We start from the raw sequence: 19,366 nt of genomic DNA on the forward strand, positions 1-19,366 counted from the left end.
GTGTCCTCGTGGTGAGTTGAGCAGGATATGTGGACAAATTCTGTGGAATGTGGTGAATGTCCTTAAGAGCTGCTCCCAACTGTAACCTATTTAGAGCCCAAATGTGTGTTCAGTAAACTTTCCTATTTCTCTTTAATGAATGTGTCAATGAGCCATGGTGACTTGGAAAAAGTGAAAATCAACTTAACCTTCAGAGGGAGGAAGGGAGACTGAAAGAATGAGCAAGAATTAATTGTGGTAGACTTCCTATGTGGCAGGACACATGGATTTTGTGCAGAAAGCAATTCTAATGCAATACTACTATACCTCCAGAGGAGGGGCAACCACAAGTAAAAGTGGAATGTGTGTGACAAGTTACAGGCCATACTGTGGTTAAAACTGACTCGTTTCTGCAGTGAGTTGATCTGGAAGCAGCTTGTCTTGCTGACTTACACAAGAAACTCAACTGTTTTACAAAGAACTTGCTTGAGCAGAAATGAAAATTCAAGCAATATGTACTTTACCACCTTTAATGCAAATGAATATAATGTCTTTGCCTGACAATTCGAAATAAAGTCAGTCCTGACTGAATTGCAAATTCAAGATAATTACATACCCATGATAATTTTATATTCAGTTGTGCTAACAATAAAATCAAGAATGCTGGAGATGTCTGTTGTAGTTTGTGTATAGTGGATGATTTTATTAGAAGATATTTATTTGATGTTTACAGTTTGCATATTGTGTAAGGACTCTCAGTGGTAGAAATCCAAGCTTTAAAAAATCTCATTGCAGAATGAGAGATAAAAAGAGATATATTTGAAATTGTACTATACCGTTGCATGCTTTGCAGAGGTTTCCATGCAGACTAATTTAGGATCTTCCTACTATTGGTCCTACTAGCACCATGTGACACTAACATGCCTCAAAACTTTGGCCAGTAATCAGTCCCAAACTGCACATACATACCTGCCTGGTTCAGTATTCTGGGATCAGGGTACCACTTGAGACTGAAATGCAGTTCTTCACCCATTTGGCCATTGGGAAGCCTGTATAAATAATTGGGAAAGGGAGCCTGTCTGTTCAAAAGGATATTTCATAAGTCTGTGAGATGTTTGTGAATCCCTATAAATTGCCTGATGTTTGCATGAGAAATGTCAGGTCATCGCTTGTCCATATTCTTTCTTAATACTTGCAAATAATTACTAATACAACATCAATCATTATGAAAACTTTTTTTAATGGTAAATTTTTTTTACCAGCATAGAGAGATGGTGATCAGAAACAAAGGTCTTTAGAGTTCTATTATCTTTTAGTAAAAAACTTATTTTAGGAGTTTGATATATTCATCCCTGCTGTACCAGATGCACTTATCAAAATGTACAGTACTATTTTCTATAGTCATAAAAATGCAGGACCTCTTATTTGTGTATGATCTCACTATAATGGTTAATGGCGTGCACTAAAGAATTCCAGAAGAAAATCAGCATGTGCTTTATAGATCATAGCAAAACCTTTGACTGCATACATCATAAAAAGCTATGGGATGCTATTACAGACATGGGAATGCCACTACACTTGATAGTCTTGATGAGAAATCTGTACTTTGGACAAAAGTCTACTGTTGGAAAAGAATATGGAGAAACAAAATAATTCCCAATTGGCAAACAGGCAGGGCTGTATTTTATCACTCTACTTCTTCAACTTGTATACAGAAAATATCATACAAACAACAGGTTTAGACTTAGAAGAAGGAGGAGTGACGATAGGAGGAAGGAACATCAACAATCTAAGTTGTGCATATGACACCATACTGCTAATGGAAAACATCACAGACTTGAAAGAATTACTAAGGAAGCAGTTCCTGCTACAGAGAAGAGGAGGAGAGAGGTAGCTGGGCAGCCATTTTAAGTGGTGACTGTTTAATTGTTTTTAAACTCTAGGAAGAGTGTGCTTGTAGTCACATCTTCAGTGAGTCACACCTGTGAGTCACTAGGGGCGGAGCTAGCAGATTAGCTCTTTATTTCTTCTCCCAGAGCCTCTGCAGAGCAGTTCCTGCTACAGAGAAGAGGAGGAGAGAGGAAATCTACAGCAAAGGCAGAATTGATCGAGCTCACTGCCACAAATTGTTGAAGCATCAGGGGCTTAGCGTTGGTGTTTTCTGGAGGATTCTTTTTTTCAGGAGGAAGCCCACAGTCCTGTTCCAGTAATTTCCTAAGGCTTTTCAGTATGGACACTGATGGAACCACGACAGTCACCTGCAACACTTGTGGGATGTTTGTCTTCTTGCCTAAAGAAGTGGAGAACTTCACATGCCCCAAGTGCAAGTTGGTAGCCCTCTTGGAGGAGAAAGTGCAGCAGTTGGAGTCCAGAGTAGCTACACTTCAGCATATTAGGGAGCAGGAGGATTTCCTGGACAGAACAGAACTAACAATCCTGGATGAATACCACGCAGAGGAAGTTGCTGGAGCGAAGGAGGTCACTTCACATACACAGGAGGAAGATAGCTGGAGGAATGTCACACAGAGAAGTAGACCAAGAAGGGATTGTTCAGGGAGCTTGCAACTAGAGAATCGATTCAAAGCTCTTTCCCTTATCAAGGAGGATGAAGAAGAGCAGCATGGACAGACTTCAGGGACAGAGCAGGCAAGCCTGAGAGTCCCACCCAAGGGAACAGCTGCTGCTAAATCTCGTAGGAGGCGTGTGGTCGTAGTGGGGGACTCCTTGCTGAGGGGTACAGAAGCAGTGATTTGTAGGCCTGACAAGATGTCTCGAGAGATGTGTTGTCTCCCAGGGGCAAAGATCCGTGATGTGACAGAGAGGCTGACAAGACTGGTCAAGCCTACTGACCAATACTCTTTCCTCTTGGTCCACGTGGGAACCAATGACACTGCAAGACACAGCCTGCAGAATATCAAAAGGGATTACGAGGCGCTTGGTAGGCGCTTGGTAGGAAGCTGAAAGGAATGGATGTACAGGTTGTCATCTCGTCTCTTCTGCCAGTTGAAGGGCACGGTCCAGGAAGGGAGAGGAAAATAGCGGAAGTGAACAACTGGCTTCGCAGATGGTGCCGCCAAGAACAATTTGGATTCTTTGATCTTGGGCTGCGGTTCCATGAGGAGGGACTTCTTGCAACGGACGGGTTGCATCTCACACCAGTTGGAAGAAATGTTTTTGCCAACAGTCTCAAGAACATGATCAGGAGGGCTTTAAACTGAGTTCCGTGGGGGAGACAATATTAAGGAAGGCGAAAGGGATGGCGAAAATAGTCAAACTGACATAGAGGAAACAAGAAAAAAAGTGCAAGGATCCAATAGTGGGAGGCAAATAAACTTGCACAAGCAAAAAGTAAATGGGACCCGTGGTCTGTGATGCCTCTACACTAATGCACAGAGCATGGGAAATAAGCAAGATGAACTTGAACTCCTAGTACAGCAAAGCAAATATGATATAATAGGCATCACTGAAACCTGGTGGGACGAGTCTCATGATTGGAATGTGGAAATAGAGGGGTACAGTGGATCCTTGTTATACGCTGGGGTTTGGTTCCAAGATCCCCCGTGTATAACAAAATCCGTGTATGCTCAAGTCCCATTAAGTATAATGACATAGAAAAATGGTGTCCCTAATAAAAAATGGAACATCAAGGTAAATTTATACTTTTTTGGAACATTTTCAAACCGTGTATGCTTAAATCCGTGTATAAAAAATCTGTGTATAAGAAGGGCCGACTGTATAACCTTTTTAAGAGAAATAGGCCAAACAGGAAAGGAGGAGGAATAGCACTATATGTCAGAGATATTTACACCAGTGAAGAGATCCAGGACATCAATCATGGAAGCCAGGTGGAGAGCATCTGGATAAGAATCAAAGGGGAGGGAAACAACAAGGATGTTTTGGTGGGAGTCTACTACAGACCCCCAAGTCAGACGGAGGAATTGGATGATGCCTTTCTAGAACAGATGACCACACAGTCAGAAAAGAGAGATGTAGTAGTGATGGGCGATTTCAACTACCCTGATATTTGTTGGAAGTCAAACTCAGCCAGATCCTCAAGGTCTAGCAAATTCCTCACTTGCCTGGAAGACTATTTCATGGTCCAAAAGGTGGAAGAGGCAACAAGGGGGTCAGCTATTTTGGATCTGATCCTAACCAACAAGGATGACTTGGTTAATCGGGTGCAAGTGGTGGGATCCTTAGGTGGAAGTGACCATGTTCTCCTGGAGTTTGTTATACAGTACAATGGAGAGGAGAAGCCAGGCATAGTCAAACACGCATTCTAGACTTTAGGAGAACGGATTTCAGTAAACTTAGAGAAGTATTGAGGGTGATCCCATAGTCAGAAATACTAAAAGAGAAGGGAGTTCAGACCGGATGGGAGTTTCTCAAAAGAGAGATACTGAAGGCACAATTTCAAACAGTTCCAGTGAGAAAGAAAAATGGGAGGTGTCTCAAGAAACCAAGATGGATGACTAAGGAACTTTCAACTGAGCTGAGGTTGAAACAGAACATGTATAAGAAATGGAAAAAGGGGGAAATCACAAAAAAGGAATTCAAAGAAATAGCAGGCATGTGCAGGGGTAAAGTCAGAAAAGGTAAAGCGCAGAATGAACTCAGACTTGCTAGACAGGTTAAGAACAACAAAAAGGGCTTTTTTGGATATGTCCGCAGCAAAAGAAAGAAGAAAGAAACGATAGGGCCACTGCATGGAGAAGATGGCAAAATGCTAACAGAAGACAGAGAAAAGGCAGAATTACTCAACACCTTCTTTGCCTCAGTCTTCTCAGAAAAGGCAAAGGGTGCTCAACCTGAAGATAATGGAGCAGAGGACAGAATAGGGGAATTTCAGCACAGAATAAGTAAAAAGATAGTAGAGGAACACCTTGTTAATCTAAATGAATTTAAGTCTCCGGGACCAGATGAACTCCATCCAAGGGTATTAAAAGAACTGGCAAATGTAATACCGGAGCCATTGGCAATAATCTTTGAGAACTCCTGGAGAACAGGAGAAGTCCCAGCAGACTGGCGGGCAAACGTTGTCCCCATCTTCAAAAAGGGGAAGAAAGAGGTTCCCAGCAATTATCGTCCAGTTAGTCTGACATCGATCCCAGGAAAGATTCTAGAGCAGACCATTAAACAGAGAGTCTGTGAACATCTAGAAGGCAATTCCATAATCACAAAAAGTCAACATGGGTTTCAGAGAAACAAGTCATGCCAGACAAATCTAATCTCTTTCTTTGATAAAATTACCAGCTTGGTAGATGAAGGGAATGCTGTAGATATAGTATATCTTGATTTCAGTAAGGCCTTTGACAAGGTTTCCCATGACATTCTTGCAAACAAGCTTGTAAAATGTGGGCTAGACAAAGTAACTGTTAAATGGATCTGTAATTGGTTGACCAGCCGAACCCAAAGGGTGCTCAACAATGGCTCTTTTTTTCTCCTGAAGGCAAGTGACCAGTGGGGTCCCACAGGGCTCTGTCCTGGGCCCAGTGTTATTCAACATCTTTATCAATGACCTGGATGACAGAATTGGGAGCACACTTATCAAATTTGCAGATGACACCAAATTAGGAGGAATAGTTAATACTCCAGAGGACAGGACCAACATTCAAAATGATCTGAATAGACTAGAAAGCTGGGCCAAAGCTAACAAAATGAAATTCAACACGGAGAAATGTAAGGTACTGCACTTAGGGCAGAAAAATGAAATGTACAGATATAGGATGGGAGACAAATTGCTGAATGAAACTACATGTGAAAGAGATCTAGGAGTCCAAGTAGACCATAAGTTGAACATGAGTCAACAGTGTGATGTGGTTTTTGCCAATGGCTCCGGTATTACATTTGCCAGATAAAAAGGCCAATGCTATTTTAGGCTGCATCAATAAAAGTATAGTGTCTAGATCAAGAGAAGTAATAGTGCCATTGTATTCTGCTCTGGTCAGGCCCCATCTGGAATATTGTGTCCAGTTCTGGGCACCACAATTCAAAAAGGACATTGAGAAACTGGAGCATGTCCAGAGGAGGGCGACTAAAATGGTGAAAGGTCTGGAAACCTTGCCCTATGAGGAACGACTCAGGGAGCTGGGGATGTTTAGCCTGGAGAAGAGAAGGTTAAGAGGTGATATGATAGCCCTGTTTAAATATTTGAAAGGATGTCACATTGAGGAGGGAGCAAGCTTGTTTTTTGCTGCTTCAGAGAACAGGACCCGGAACAATGGATGCAAGCTACAGGAAAAGAGATTCCACCTCAACATTAGGAAGAACTTCCTGACAGTAAGGTCTGTTCGACAGTGGAACACACTCCCTCGGAGTGGAGTGGATTCTCCTTCCTTGGAGGTCTTTAAACAGAGGCTGGATGGCCATCTGTTGGGGATGCTTTGATTTGGATTTCCTGCATGGCAGGGGGTTGGACTGGATGGCCCTTGCGGTCTCTTCCAACTCTATGATTCTATGATTCTATGAAGGTCAAATGCAGGCTTGCTGCTGAATGTAAAGAAAATAAAAATAATGACCATGGAGGATCTACATAAATTCAACCTAGATAAGGATGAAATCAAAATAGTTAAAAAGAGAAGCCATATTTTGATCCCACATTGATCAGAAAAGAGACTGCGTCAAAAAAATAAGAAGACTAGGAATAGGAAAGGTAACCATGAAACAACTAAACAAGAACCTAAAGTGCAAAGATGTAAAACTGAGAACTAAAGTTAGAATCATCCAAGCCTCATCACCAAGCTCAGATGTGAGAGCTGGACAGTGAAGAAAGTGGATAAAAAGAAAATAAACTCATTTGAGATGTGGTGCTTGAGAAGTGTGTTGAGGATACAGTGGACAGTCAAAAAAACAAAGAAATTAGTCCTTGAACAGGTTAAGCCTGAACTCTCCCTGGAAGCCAAGATGACTAAATTTAGGTTGGTGTACTTTGGTCACATCATGAGAAGGCATGAGTCATTAGAAAAGACAATAAGGCTACGAAAGATAGAAGGCAGTAGGAAGACTGCATGTCAGATGGACAGACTCAACCAGGGAGGCCATAGGGATGAATTTGCAGGGCCTAAGCAGAGCAGTGGAGGACAGGGAGTCTTGGAGATGTTTCTTTCACAGGTTGGCATGAGTCAGAATCAACTCTAGAGCAGTTAACAACAACAACACACTATAAGAAAGAAGAATGTATGTATATGGCAAAGCAACCCCCCCAAAATTAGAAAGTCCTGTAGTTGAGGATTAAATATAGGTCATGAGTCTGAAAAGTTGGAAGAATGCTGTGCGAAGTCATTGATTTTTCAGTCACATAGAACACAGACTAATGTGTGCAATTGGTTTGAACTTGGTTTCCCATTTTATGATTCATGTCATTCCTGAATGAGCATGCATTCTGTCTGTCTAATACAGCAATGACATTAATTTGTGTATGTGTAAATGTATACAAGACTACATGTACAGTGCGCCCATGCATATGTAGCTTTCAGCTAACACTGAAGCCGTGGATGTAGCAACAATAGCGTGCACGCCTGTGGTGCACACACCATTCCATGCCATGTGCACGAGTCCCATTGTTTTCAATGGGGCTCAAGCATATGTGGTATTTTCCTTTTGGGGGGGGGGCTGGAATGGATCCCCGTGTAAGGGAAGGGCTGACTGTACTGTGTATAACATTATACATATATATATAACTTTAGACTTCAATTTCCTCATCCCAATCTAGTTCACGAGTATGCACTTCCTTTTTTTCTTGTTCAGCTTCATGATTGTAATTTTCTTCCTCCAAGATATTTTTTTAATGCCTTCCCCCTCTCCATTTTTAGAAGCTTCCCAATAAAACTCCTTTCTCTTTTGCAACAATACCTGTTTTCCTACTTTATTTGGCTCAGGAAAAATAATCTCTTGTCCTTTCCTGCCCAATACCTGCTCTCCTCCATGCTTGATCATGTGTGTTAATTATATAAATTAATAACCAAAAATGCAGTAACAGCAACAGGCAGGAGTCATGCTTCAAATGATATGCTCTGCTTCTGGTTTCTGAATAGTTTAGTCACTCACTGTGGAGCAAGAAATAGTGTGGGAGTGAAAGGGATATAGGTATTAGCATGTAGTTTGTTCACAGTAAACCAGAATTCTCTGGAATTTTATGTTTCCCATTTTGTGGAAATGCTTCTTCTTCTGAATGTAGTCATCTTAATTGCTTTAAAGGGTACCTCTTGGTTGAAAGAACAGATAGTTATAGAGAATTGATATAAATTATATTTTCTAGTCATAGTAAAACATCTTCAGCTAAGAAGGAGACTACTTTGCTATCCCTGAGAATCTTGTCAGTTCTCAAGTAAATTCAACCAGAAGAATTGAAGGGGAATCTTTTCTCATTTGTATATTTTTGCTGTTCGTTGAGTAATGGGAAGGCCACTGTAAATGGTGCACGCTGATTATAGGGTGTGTGGCCCTCCATGTAATGATGTTGGACTATAATTCCCATCAGCCCTAGCCAACATAACAGTTGTGAGGGATTATGATAATTGCAGTCTAACGTCCGATAGAAGGCATATGTTCTCCATCTGTGCCTAAGCAATTTATCTTCCTACTATAATATGTGCACATGCTTAGAGCCTGGAGAGCAGATGTCTCATTGCAAGTTTCGTGACCTCTGCTGTATCCCTTCAACAAGGAGCAGGAATGGTTCTCATGGAATAGCTGTCATATATGCAAAAGAAAATGTTATTCTCTCAAATTTTCCCTATAGCAATATTTTGGAAGTGGACACTACATTCTCAGGGCAACCTAAGTGAATTTTTCATATTGGGAGGAAAACACATCTTCAGAAGAGTTACAGAAATGGGGAAAAAGTATCGTGATAGGTGAGGCACCCCCTCAAAAATATTCCCAGCCTCTGTGAGTTTACACTAAAGCAAAAATACTGTTTTTTGTATTTTTTCATTTTAAAAACTGTATTCTTTTTGTACAAACTTGTTCAGTTTTGATCAAAATACAGTATTTTACAAAAAGAAGTCTGCACATGCAAAATATTAATAATTTAAAATATATAGAACCCCTTGTAGTCTTATGCTGTGGGGATTAAAATTGTATTATTATTATTATTATTATTATTATTATTATTATTTTGGTCCTTACATGCAAGAATACAGCAAATATTTATATTTATGATACTGAAGTGAACTTGGCACAGACACCCAATTGGCAGAGTTCAGACCAGCCCAGAACTCTTGAGCTCAAGCCCTTTGCCAGCCTCAGCCTCCCACTCATGGGATTACAGGCAGGTTTAAAATGTTGAACGTTTAAGTTTAAGTTTGATATTTCTAGTATTTCGAATAGTTTCTTTTGTGATAGTTACTGTATTTTCTGGCATATAAGATGACTTTCTAACCCTGGAAAATCTTCTCAAATGTTGGGGGGGGTCTTATACGCCAGGTGCAGAAACTTCTGAGCTAGACTGGTCACTGCATATGGTGGGGGGAGCTGAAAAACGGCCGCAGAGCTCTGCTCTGGGCCCCACAACAAACTCCAACTCCCAGAATTCCATAGCCTTGAGCCAGAAAAGGGTTAAAGTGGTGCCAAACCAGGTTATTTCTCCAGTGTGGATGCAGTCCGAATGTGCTGAGGGGAAAAAGACACCCTTCTCTGAGGCATCTCTTAGCATGCGTTGGAAGAGGGTTAGTCTTATAATGCCAAATATATGCCAAACTCTAACTTTTAAATGGAAAAGTTGGGGGTCGTCATATACACCCAGTCATCTTATACACAGGAAAATATGGTATTTTTCTTTGGAGAGGTTGTGCCCCTGGATGGAAGGCATGAAAATTTTGCTGAAGATTTTCCTAGAAGCTAATCCTAAAGCAATCTTGTAACTGAGACTCATCAGCCTCAAGGGAATCTTAGAAATTCATAAATACATATTGAGGTTTTTAAAAATCAATAATAGCATGATCTTGAGCTATAAAACTAATTCTTTTCTTTCTTTTCTTTTCTTCTTTGTGTTTATTCTGTAGCCCAGTCATTGAAGGAATTTGCTCGATTACTGATTGCAGTAGAAGAGGAGAGAAGACGCCTGGTAAGTCTGTCTGACAATGTACTTGTACAGTTTTACTTTTCACTTTATACGTCAGTGTTCTTTCTTTTGGAAAGCTTGTATGTTATGTTTACGAAATTCACAGGACTCAAGAAACTGTAGCTTTGACAGCTTCCTGACGAATGCCAAAGAGATAGATGATTTTGTGGTTGGAATTCTTGTTATGCTCACTTTCAGACTTACCAAATTCAGGCAGCTAAAGTAATCTTAATTTTTACTTCTGAATCCTCTGTAAATAAAGAGCCCCATCCCTTCCCCAGCAATTCACTGTATTTCTATGCTGGATGAACTGAAAGCTATTCTCTGCCATTCCTCTAGCAACCAGCTTACCCCATTGTACTGAATTACATTTGCTTACTCGCATGCAGTTAGTTGCTGTGTGTGGGTAGAACTTATATATGAAGTTGTGCTGTTGCTCTGTCACAGAGATGGCCAGTTTCAACTAGTCCAGGGACCAATTTTCTGCCTTATGACCTAGGACTTTCTGAGAGCTACAGGAAGTACCAAAAATTCCAAAGAACCCCAAAACAAAACTGAAGTGATCAGAAGATGTTGGGGGTTTTGACACACCACATGTGTTTCCAGCATTGTGATTGTGCAAAAGATCTTCAACAAGACTACACCCACCCACTAGCGGCATAGAACGATACAGGTTTTCTCTAAGAACTATAAAATACCAGTGTAATAAACCAAATGCTGTATTTTTTTTTTAAAAAAAATACTAGAATCATAAAACCTATATTTGGAAGGGGCCACAAGGGCCATGTATTCTAAGCTTCAGTCATGCAGAAACACAACAAAAATACTCCTGAAAGATGCCAGTCTTTAAAGACTCTATTTAAAGACTTGCAAAGATGGAATGTCCACCACCATCTGATGCAGACCATCCCACTGTGAAACAGCTCCTACAGTAAAGAAGTCCTTACTGATGTTTAGGTATAATGTCCTTTCTTGTAATCTGAATCCATTGGTTTGTCTTCAACTCTCTAAAGTAGCAGAAAACAAGTAGGTTGCATCTTCTCCATGACAGCTCTTCAGATAATTAAAGATAGCTATCATGTCATCTCTCAGCCATCTCTTCTCCAGTGTGAACATACTTAGCTCCCTAAGATGTTCCTCGTAAGGCTTGATTTCCAATTGAGCACTTTTTAAAATGGATGCAATGACTTTATCAATATTTTAGAAGTATGTAAATATATCTGGAAAAATAGAATTGTTGTGTTTTAGAAAAAAATGTTTTACCACTGAGATATCAATTGCCATCTACAGAAAGCCCCAGACTAACTTAACTGATCAAATACCATGCTTTCTATTTCCAGCAACAGACCACTTCCCCGGATCCTGCCTACTAACTATTGTGCCACACTGAGTATCCATGATATAGAAACTTCTCTTTTTGTGAACTTTGGTTAAGGGGTCTCCAGTTGCTGACTTACCCTGTATGCATTTTAATTTGCTGTGTGTTAAAAGTTTCTTTAGCACAAGCAGTCCATATCTATTGTATGGCTTAATAGTACCAAATCTTGGCTAACATTGCCTGCCAGTCTTTGCTCTGTTTCTTTTTGGTAAAGTTGATCACAAGCTAAAGTTTAAGAGAAAAACTTTTAACAAAGATGCAGTGATTTTTAAAGTCTAAGATGAAAGTTGGAGTCAGTAAATATACTTAAATAGTAAAGGATCAGACTCCTTAAATACTTGGCATGCCTCTAACTCATAGTTTTACTTCTATGGTAAAATAATCTTCAAACCTTTAAATCTTACATGGGGTATCTATTAATCTATGAAGGTGTTTGCAGTGATTTTTGAATAGGCGTGTTTTTCAGCTTTGACTTGCTTTTCCAAAAGTAATCTTTATTCCACTGTAAAGCTGACAAGACACTAAACCAAAAATTCAAATGTTCCTTTCTTTTCTCATCTTTTTGCAAGTTGATTAATGTTCAATCATTTCCAGGGTGGGGGGAATTGTAAGAAAAATTCTAAGCATAGGTCAAAGTACACTTTGATTATTAAAGTCATTTTTCTAGCCTTCTTCAAAGAAATTTGGGATGGTATAACAATGCTTTAAGGTTGGATGACAATAGTAACAGGCAAAAGGTCATCAATGAACTTTGAGACCATGGCTCCAAATATGCCTGAAGTTATCAGTGGCTGCTAGTCATGATGGTTTTATATTGTCTTCAGTGTCAGAAGTGATCTGACATTCAGTAGCTGTTGCTGGAGAATATAAGCAAGAGGGTTCTTCTGTACTCATGTCTTCTTTGCAGGCTTCCTATAGCACTGGTCACCTATTCTGGTAACAGAATGCTAGCCTAGATAGGTCTTTGGTCTGGTACAATAAGGCTGCTCCTATGTTTCTCATAGTCAAATCTTCTCCATCCTGATTCCTTCCTAACATTTTGGACTTCAGCTCCCTCTGTCCCAACCAGGAACCATTTCAGCAATAACTTAATTATAAATGTGACTATTATTATTGATCTGTAATGCAGGCAGGCAAAGTTATATTAGCTTTGTCAGCTAAGACTATATGGGGGAAATCAACTATAACCAGGAGCAATGCATATCCTAAAGACTTTGCTTGTGGTTTGTAAATATTTTATTTACCTATCAGGGTTTTAAACAAGAAGAACAATCCATACAGTATGGCAGTAGGAATACTGGCAAATGTGGCCAGATTAGAAAAAGGTGTCCTAGTCTCAGTCTCACATTCTTAACAATGCCATGCTGGCTTTTGAAAATGTAGGTTGCATATGAATTTAGATTTAGGTAAAGTTCTTAAATACCTGAAAACTTTACTACAGTTTTAAACAACTTGTCAGTACATCTTTCAAATTTATCTGGGCAATATGATTCAAGAAGGATATGGACAAGCTGGAATGTGTCCAGAGGAGGGTGACCAAAATGGTGAAAGATCTGGAAACTCTGTCCTGAAAGGACATTTTAGGAAGCCGCATATCTCTCACTGAAGGAAGAGGAGATTAAGAGGTGACATGATAACTATGTTTAAATATTTGAAATGATGTCACATTGCAGATGGAGCAAGTTTGTTTTCGGCTACTCCAGAGCAATGGATTCAAACTACAGGAAAAAAGATTCTACTTAAATATTAGGAAGACCTTCTTGATAGTAAGAGCTATTTGACAGTGAAACATGCTGCTGTAGGGAGTGGTGAAGTCTACTTCTTTGGAAGTTTTTAAGCAGAGGCTGGATGGCCATCTGTCAGGAGAGCTTTGATTGTATCTTTGTGGAGTTGGGCTGGATAGCTCTTGTGGTCTTTTCTGATTCTATGGCTCTGTCTCCTGTTAGTCAGCTCTCCTGTCAGTCAGCTAGCAGCCTACAATGTATTGTATTAACTTCCTTTTGGACATTACTGAAAGCTGCCCTTGGAAACTCACTGCTCTTTAAAGATCACACCTGGAAAGGAAAATGTAGCAGTACAGAGACTTCTTGAAAAGTTCAGTGTTCTCTGCCCAAGTAAGAAGGCTGTGGCTTCACAAGAAAAAGAGACACTCTGAATCCCAAGAGGGGTTACTTTACTGGTGCAGTGAAGTTTTAAATTTGACTATCCTTTGTGTAAGCCCCCACATGATCAAGGGAGGCGTGGTCTCTGCCTACATTGAGATCTCTCCAACTGAACTCTTGCAGAGAAAACATCTATACAAAATGTAGGCCTTTGATCCCAACACCCTTGCTTTTCTTCCTCCTATATGATCTTTAAAAACATCTTTCAACTGATGAAGAAGCTAGTGGAACTTCAAAGGCTTTCATTCTCTGTTTTGTGCATTTTGGCTGGCCAATAAAGGCATCAGTCCTCTATCAAAAGTGAGTCTCCTACCAACCAGGGCACGTGGCACCAGATGTTTTCATTCCTATAACAGCTGGATATTCTGCACATCCTAGCTCTTCCTGGCAACAGTGCTGAATACTGCAGTGAAAAACAGAAATATACAGTTTCCCTCCCCACCTGTATTCTGGGGTGGCAGACTCTAGGGAAAAATGTACCATGTGACTTTTGAGCATGTTTGAATAGCTTTTGGGAACATAAGTATTGTGCAGTCTTAAGATACTATTTTGTGTATTATATATGCAAATAAATGTGTGTTTCTCTAAGCATTCACACATCTGATCAGAAATCCATTGAAAGCTCCCCATTCCATGTATAAAAGCTTGCTTTTTTGCATTCAGCAGTGCTTTCTGAATTCTTTTTCTGAGAGAGAGTGAGAGAATGGATGTTCTTCAGTCACACTGGATTCCTGTTTTAGCTTAGGTGTAGGAAAAGTAAAGCAGTAAAAAGTAAAAATGTAATTTTTATCTGTGTTCAAGAGAATACTCTGATAGATGGAGACACCCAAGTAATGTTCTGTCATAGTCATCTACAGTCAGAAGTATATAATGCCTCACAGTCTTGGAACTCCCTTTTTAATAGCTAATGAAAAATGACTTTAAGTACAAAGTTGCTTGCCAAGAGGTTTATGTCTAGAACACTGACATGTGGGATAAGAGAGAACCATGAATTTTCTTACATAAGGGAAATAAAGTGCCATGTGAAACCTTGTTGTTCTTACTTGCAAAAGATTAATAGAACCATAACAGCCACACTTCACCTTTCTTTTAGGCTTTCATTTTGCTTTTTTTTAGTAAGACTAATAGTAAGGCATTTTGGTATACAATTATTCATTATTATTTTTGATGCCCCTATGTTCCTTGTTCTGTTCAGTTACCTTCCATTTCATTGCTTTAATAGTCTGATTTTTTTTTATTTTTTTGCTTTTTTATATCTTCAAGACTTACAGAGCCATTTCTCATCAAACAATTCAAAATAGTTCTTTCTTTTTCCTAGTAGCTTCCATTTATTTGAAACTGAAGTAACAAAAAAGCATTAGGACATTTATAGTGATTAAATTAAAATCTATAGCACATGTACGCACTTAAGGTTAGGACCAGAAAAGCCCATGATATTTGACTTCATGGGGTTACTAACCCCATGGGCCTCCTTACAGGTTTTTTTCTTTTGTCGAACCTGCAGGTGCACAGAGATCACAATCTTTGACCTTACTGACTAACAATATCTGGAATATCATGTGTTCCTCTGGTCCTGACTTTAAGTGCATATATAGGCTATAGATTTTTAATTAGCTTGACTATCACTCCCAGCATTTTATCCACATCAGCATTCCCAGAATTCTTTTTTCCTTTCCTTTCCTTTCTCTTTTTTCTTCTTTTCTTTATTTCTTTATTTGCCTTTTGGTGGTCAGGGAGAAATGGTTTATTCAGAGATTAGAAAACTTAACCCTGGGGTTGTCTACATGAAGAAAAAAAATTGGTTTCACCGTGATTCAAGCCTCTCCTGTTCACACAATGCATGAGGCTGAAACGGGGTGAAACCAGGATGAAGCTGTGCTCCAGGGTGAAAAATGGAGCAAAACAATGCCCTTTTACTCCATGTTAATGCAGAAAGTGCACACGGCATATAAATAGCATGATGTGCGTGCATGAATGCAGGAGAGTGCAGGCGGCTTATGGAAGCTGTCTGGAGCATGCACCCTGGGCCCATTGAGATATAATAATAATAAAATTTATTTATGTTTTCCCGCCTCTCCCGGTGGATCGAAGTGGGGTTACAGACTAAAAAAGCACAAAGTGTTTACATAAAAATTCAATTAAAAGCAGCTAAAAACAATAAAATATACAACATCATACAGTAACAATGGCATCAACAAACAAGGCAGGGATCATACACAGACAGGACAAGTCATTCATATCAGGGGGGTATTCATATCAGGTGGGGTATACTCGGCTAAAAAGCTCGGTTTTAATCGCTTTTCTGAATGTTTCTAATGAGGTCGCCGAGTGGATCTCCTCAGGGAGACTGTTCCAGATTCTTGGAGCTGTTGTTGAAAATGCTCTTTGTGAAGTAGCAACATACTTAGAGGTTGCTATTTCCAATAGGTTCTTACCTGATGTTCTAAGAGTGCGGGGTGGATTATATAGGGAGATGCGGTCCCATAGGTAACTCGGGCCCAAGCCATGTATAGGGTTGCCATAAGTCAGGACCTCCAAACTGGGACAAATGTAGGACAAATGTAGGACAAAATTTTCAAATGGAGGACACATTTTGAAAAAATTGAGGACGCTCAAAAATTGATGGTTTTTTTAAAAAAATTCATATAAATGCATGTTTCTTAGGCATGATAAAAATGGAGGACATTTGGCATTATTCCTTGACAGATGGCAGAAATGTGCTTCCCTTTCTGGCCAAAAACCAGAAGAGGAGGAAGAGTGGAAGAAGCAGAGGAGGAGGAAGCGGAGAAGAAGAAGAAGAGGAGGAGGAGGGGTAAAGGAGGAGGAGGAAGAAGAGGAAGTAGAGGAAGAAAAAGGGGAGGAAGAGGGAAAGGATGAGGTGGAGAAGAAGAGGAGGAGGAGGAAGAACAGGAAAAAGAGGAGGAAGAAGAGGAGGAGAAGAGGAGACAGAAGAAGAGGAGGAGGAGAAAGAAGAAGAAAGGCTCTTTCCCCTGCCTTGAAGCCTCCGTGGCCGGCAGGGAAAGCGGCAAGGGAGGGGAAAAGGGCCTTGCCAAGGCGAGACCCTTTCCCCTGGCCCTCCCAGCCCGCCTCCCTGGCCGGCGGAGGAGGCCAAGCATCTTTTCCATTCCTGGCAGGGGGGGCTTTTTTCCCCCGCTGGGGGTTGGGGGGGGGGGGTCCCGGGGGCAGGGCCAAACCAGGGCGGGACCGTGTGGCCACGTCCCAAACGGGGAAAGTCCCGCCCCCCAGGCGGGATATGGCAAGCCTAGCCATGTAGGGCTTTGTAGGTAATAACCAACACCTTGTACTGTGCCCGGAAGCAGATAGGGAGCCAGTGAAGATCTTTTAAGATAGGTGTAATATGGTCAAACCTTGATGAACCGGTGACCAATCTGGCTGCCATATTTTGCACTAATATGCAGCTGCTGGTGCCATTGCTCACCATACAGTTGTTGTTTTTTTTCTTTTGTTGAGCATACAGGCAGCTGAGTGGCCGCTGCACCACTGAGCCATCACACACCCCATGAAATGAAATTACAACAAACATGGCAGGTCACCAATAATACAATGAATGTAATAAAAACATACACAAACTGGCCAGTTCAACTGGCCATGGGGTGAAGGGTGCCTCCATGATTGTTCATTACCAATGTGTCACTGACACACCAGTGCACCGTACGGGTGGTGTGTTACTCGTGCAGCTCTGTAGCCAGTCACATGGGGCATCCATTGAGATGGCAGCTGGGCAGGCGGAGGGAGGTAATTGGCAATCACAGGTGGTGTGTTCGTGTGATGGTGCACACGCATGGGGGGAGGCAAAAAAAATAATTGGTGCATTTTTGTACCATTTTTATTTTATTTATTGCATTATTTATTTATTTAATTTTGTTCTGACTGGCTCTTGTTAATAACAGCAGGTGTATGTACCAAGTGGTTTGCACTGGAATGACCTGGTTCAAATAACAATGCCTCAGAATACTTTCTTTGGAGGTTTTCAGTGGATTATACAAGAAATCATGACTCTGAAGCATTAAAATAACTTGTCCTGTTGCATGAGAGCTAAATAAAAGACATATTGATGTGGGAAACATCCAGCAAAATAATACAGGAGAAGAAGGCAGGACTAAAAGCCTTTTCTTATGTCAAAATCAGGTGTGTTCCCCTTGCATTGGGAAACACACACACACTTATGGCACCTATGACATAAGTTAACAACCTATGAATCTTGCATGAAACAAGAAGGTTTATGCATTCATTTTACTTGTATTCTTCCTAGCATGCAATCAAGGTGACAGACAAAAGATAAAAACTATTAAAACCAGTTAAATATGCAAAGCCAAAAGTAATAAAGCAAATAAAACAAGAACAATGTGAGCCTAAAAGCAACAGCACTAAACCCTCCTGTAATTAAAAGCAAACAAACTCTTGATGTGCTGGAGGAAGAAAACCAGAAAAGGGACAAAATTAAACTGTCAGGAAAATGCATTCCAGTTACTATGGGAAAAGACGGCTTTGATATTTTTATATCTATTAACCTTGTGGATCCACTATGACCATTAAGCTATTTTTAACGGTATCATCTCTATTTAGTTCCAGTCTAGCAAATACAATCCATCTATGGAAGCATACTGTATATACTTGACTAGAATTCAATCTCATGTATAAATTGAGGGCAGATTTTGAATCCAAAATGATGGATTTTGATATGACCCGTGACTACGTCGAGGGCATTTAGGGGCATGTAACAAAGAATTTAAAGGATGAAGCAAAGGAAAACAGTGCCAAAGAAATTTCAGCAGGCATAACTGTATGTGCTCATACTAAAGGCTGAATGGATGAGAGACTAGAAAGGGGTTCAGTGCTTTCAGGACAGGTTATGCTCTTGCCTTTCACCAGGGGATGGTTCCTTTTTTAAAATGGGAGCCAGTGTGGCATCATGAGTTGAGTGTTGGACTGCGACTCTGAAGACCAGAGTTGGGAACTCTGCCATGAAATCCACTGGGTGACCTTGAGCAAGTCACGCGCTCTCAATGTCAGAGGAAGGCAATGGCAAACCTCCTTTGAACAAATCTTGCCAGGAAATGCCATGATAGGTTCACCTCAAGGATGCCATGAGTCGGATATGATCTCAAGGCACACAACAACAACAACAACAACAACACCTATTTCTGTGTCCAGAGTTATGCGTTGGAGCACCAGAGACTAAGGCTGATATTGTTATCAACCGGTCAATGTAAATATTTTGTTGTTATTCTGTCCTAACAAGCCATTTTATAAACCTAAGTGCTAGGCTTAAAAAAATGCAGGTTTGATGGAATTAGCATTTGAACACATGAAAATTTGCCTATTGTGGTCAAATATTTAAAAGCATTAGTTTGTAAATTTATTATTATGATCAGTTTTATGGGGTAGTAATGTTTGTTCTCATAATAAAAGCAGTGGACTCATTTAGCCTGTTCTTCTGTGAACTTGTCCTCTGTGCCAATATAATAACTATTTGTATGTGGCTACTTCTACACAATGAGCCAGTGTGGTGTAGTGGTTTGCCTAGGACTTTGGGAAACCATGATTCAAATCCCTTTTCAGCCATACAAACCCATTGGGTGAACCTGGGCAAGTAAACTCTCTCAGCTTCCGAGGAGGGCAATGACAAACCCCCTCTGAAAAAAAACTATGAAGAAAATTCCATAAGAGGGTTGACATAAGTTAGAAACAACTTGGCCACATATTTCCATACATGAGACAACCACATATTTCCATATATCTCCGAGAATAACTGACAATGGC

At 40.3% G+C, this 19,366-nt stretch overlaps 1 protein-coding gene across 1 annotated transcript in view; it reads left to right on the forward strand.

The window, feature by feature from the left end:
- The window catches only part of ARHGAP42 (Rho GTPase activating protein 42), a 204,912-nt gene that overhangs the window by 73,101 nt on the left and 112,445 nt on the right, over positions 1-19,366 (forward strand). The window contains exon 3 of the mRNA XM_042457785.1: positions 9,984-10,045. Coding sequence (XP_042313719.1) covers positions 9,984-10,045 — 62 coding nt within the window. The remainder of the gene's footprint in view (positions 1-9,983; positions 10,046-19,366) is intronic.

Source organism: Sceloporus undulatus, chromosome 3 (assembly GCF_019175285.1).
Source record: "Sceloporus undulatus isolate JIND9_A2432 ecotype Alabama chromosome 3, SceUnd_v1.1, whole genome shotgun sequence".
Taxonomy (NCBI): domain Eukaryota; kingdom Metazoa; phylum Chordata; class Lepidosauria; order Squamata; family Phrynosomatidae; genus Sceloporus; species Sceloporus undulatus.